Source organism: Brassica napus, chromosome A3 (assembly GCF_020379485.1).
Source record: "Brassica napus cultivar Da-Ae chromosome A3, Da-Ae, whole genome shotgun sequence".
In the NCBI taxonomy this organism is placed as follows: Eukaryota; Viridiplantae; Streptophyta; class Magnoliopsida; order Brassicales; family Brassicaceae; genus Brassica; species Brassica napus.
In genome coordinates this window covers 8,850,447-8,853,421 of record NC_063436.1, presented here as the reverse complement: position 1 = coordinate 8,853,421, position 2,975 = coordinate 8,850,447, and the positions used below count along the sequence as shown (strand labels likewise).

General features: G+C 34.0%; 1 protein-coding gene across 1 annotated transcript; it reads right to left on the bottom strand.

Moving 5' to 3' along the window:
- Positions 1–751: 751 nt before the first annotated feature.
- Positions 752–2,763, bottom strand: LOC106443519 (transcription factor RAX2). The gene is made up of 3 exons (XM_013885079.3): positions 2,120–2,763; positions 1,863–1,992; positions 752–1,457 (listed from the first exon to the last, which is right to left on the bottom strand). Exons 1-3 carry the CDS (start codon positions 2,253–2,255, stop codon positions 854–856), a joined length of 870 nt encoding a protein of 289 aa, XP_013740533.1. The 5' UTR covers positions 2,256–2,763; the 3' UTR covers positions 752–853.
- Positions 2,764–2,975: the final 212 nt, after the last annotated feature.

The following is a 2,975-nucleotide window of genomic DNA, read 5'->3' as shown; positions in this document are numbered from 1 at the left end:
TTAACGACCATGACAATAGTGTTATAGACTTATAGTTGTGACGCCAGTATGAACAACAAACGATCATTTTAAAACGAACCTATTTTTTTCTTACTTCGGTTTTTTGAAAGTACAATTTTGTAAGAAAATTCAACGCACCACTACAGTTTGCTACAGTTCTCCAAATGGTTAACATGCTAGACAGTAATAGACGTTCGGTCCATCCTCTTACCACTAGTCGGAAGATATTACAAATTCGAATCAGACAATGTGATACGTTTTTTAGATAATTCACTCTATAGTAATAAATGCGTGCTTTCCAATGCTGGCTGCATTTGCCGATAGGGCAAATGATGTCATTATAGACATGATCAGATTTTTGGATCACTCTATCTCACTGGTAGATATTAAACATTTCTAACATATTTTTAGCTAAAACATGTAATGGTCTTAGCTTTCAGACCCGAAGCTCGAAGATCAGGTTGCCGACAGCTTGGCAAAATTTTCCCTATCGCTTTCTACTTTTGATGCTACTATTTCATCTGATGTACCCATTTGGTTACAATTGCGTGTAGAGGCTGATAACCGCAAAACCCTACTTAATGCCTCTAGTTATTATGAGGCAAAGAAAAGTTAACAACATGTTGGTTGTAGACATTCAATCGATTTGTTAGGCCTATTTTTCTTGATTACTATAAATTTATAAGAGCTAGCTATAGGTTAAACAAAACCTAGGGTTCTCATACACAATTAAAAAATATCTATGCTCGTGAATAACATGTTCAAACTAGAAAAACAAATTTTTAATAGTTTATTTTTAGTTTTGAGAAAAAGGGAGAGAATATGGAGATTGGATCAAAGTTGGTGAGAGAGATCAATAATACAACATGAACTTATCCTCTCTTTTGCTTTCATCAAACCACAAGCTATTGCTACTACTCGTACAACTACTACTTATTAAATGATTTATCTCATCCATTTCATAACCTTCCATTGATCTCTCAGTTTCTTCATGATGATAATCATGATGCTCCATCTTCACTCTTGTTACTGTACTTGTTGTACTTGACCCACTTCTTACATCACTCAACAACATTATTCCCTTATTTGTACTTTGCTTCTGGTTATCGTCTTGATGGCTCATTGCGAACTTGTTGCTGTTTAGAGAATTTACCAAACTGCCCATGTCTTCTTGGTATAATAGTTGTTGTTGTCGGCCCATCATCGTCATCATCCCCCGATGAGGCGTGATCAGCTGGTTTGTAGATATTGAGGGGTCATAAGGAAGAAGACTATTGATCATGTTGTAGTGTGATGATGGTGATGGTGATGATGATGATGATGAAGCAATGGCTGAGAGATGATGATGTCGTGGAGGAGCCATAGTGGCAATGAGTTTCTTCTTAAGCTTAGTGTTCCAATAGTTCTTGATGTCATTATCAGTTCTACCATGCAGGTGAGCTGCTATTACTGACCACCTGCATTTTCAACATGATTTACTCCTTTATATAACCACAATAATTAAATGAAATATATACTTTTGAGCTTCATTATTCTTCAATAGTTGTCAAAGTGAATTTTCTCCGATTTCTTTTCCTAAATTATGAACAAAAGAATATACCCTCAAAAGGAGGCAATTATACTGCACAAAATGGGGCATGTAAATGCTAAATCAATTATTTTAATTAAGAAAAAAAAAAAGATGAAATCCTCCTTGAAACATGCAAACTCTCTTGCCTTTGATACCCACTTTCTCCATTTTTTCACATGATTTAAACAAGTTATCTTTTCACATCTTTAAGATCAGATAATCAAGACCAAGAATAATAATATTGGAATCATATCAGTTATACTATAGGAAGTTGAAGCTAGATTTTCTTAACCTGCTTCCGATGGAGGCAAAGAGGCTGCAGATAATATTGTCTTCTTCCTCAGTGAAATCTCCATGTCTTATGTTTGGTCTCAAATAATTCAACCATCTCAGTCTGCAACTCTTCCCACATCTCCTTAAACCTTTATATATATCATATTATACAAGATAAATAAAATCAACCAAGACCCACCAAAGGTTTAAAATTCAAAGAAAACCCAAAAAAAATACAAGACATTATTAATCCATTCAAATCATGAGATATTATACCAGCTTTGCGAGGGAGAGTTATCCAATTCCCACCAGTTCCTTGTTTCTCTATGTAATCTTTAAGCTTTGCGTCTTCTTCAGGAGACCATGGACCTCTCTTCACATTTTCCTTGTCACAACATGGAGCTCTCCCCATCTCTCTCCGATCTCTCTCAGTTCTTAGCTAATCTATGTGTTTTGCTTGAGGAAGTTTGGTTTGTTTTTTGAAAGAGAGAAGAAGAGAAAGAAAAAGAGTTCTCTGGTTCTGTAATTATCAAATACAAAGACATATTTATTGCATATGTATAGGAAACGCCCAAGTCAATGAAAAAAATTATTTTTATTTTTCTTTCCATAAGCCTTTTACTCTTCTCCACATGTGGATTAACTTCATTAGTATATTGGAGAGAGAGGGAGAGAGCGCGGTGTATAAAAATAAAAATGAGTGTGTGTTTTTTTGGTCACCAAAGCAAAACAATTACAGCTGGTTTAAGTGGTCAAAGTGGAGATTTTTTGTTAACAATTCTTGAAGACGAAATTAATAACTTTAATTAATCTAGTGATTCAATGCTCTTTTATTTTTATATATTTTTCAAAAAGTTGGACAAAGGGTTTTGCGAAGGAAAAAATTGGACTAATGGGTTAAAGTTTCCTTTGACGTCCCCTTATCGACCGAATTCCACAGGTTTTTGGTCTGCAGTAAATTAAATCAAACCAACATGGTTTACAGTTTTACTTCTGCAGATTTAGGATTATTGTCTATCAATCATAATTTTCTTTTATAATTACCCAAATATCTATTAAAGAAATTACATCTCATATACACATATAACTGCATAATTTACAAATATCTATTAAAAAAATATTTGACGTCGTT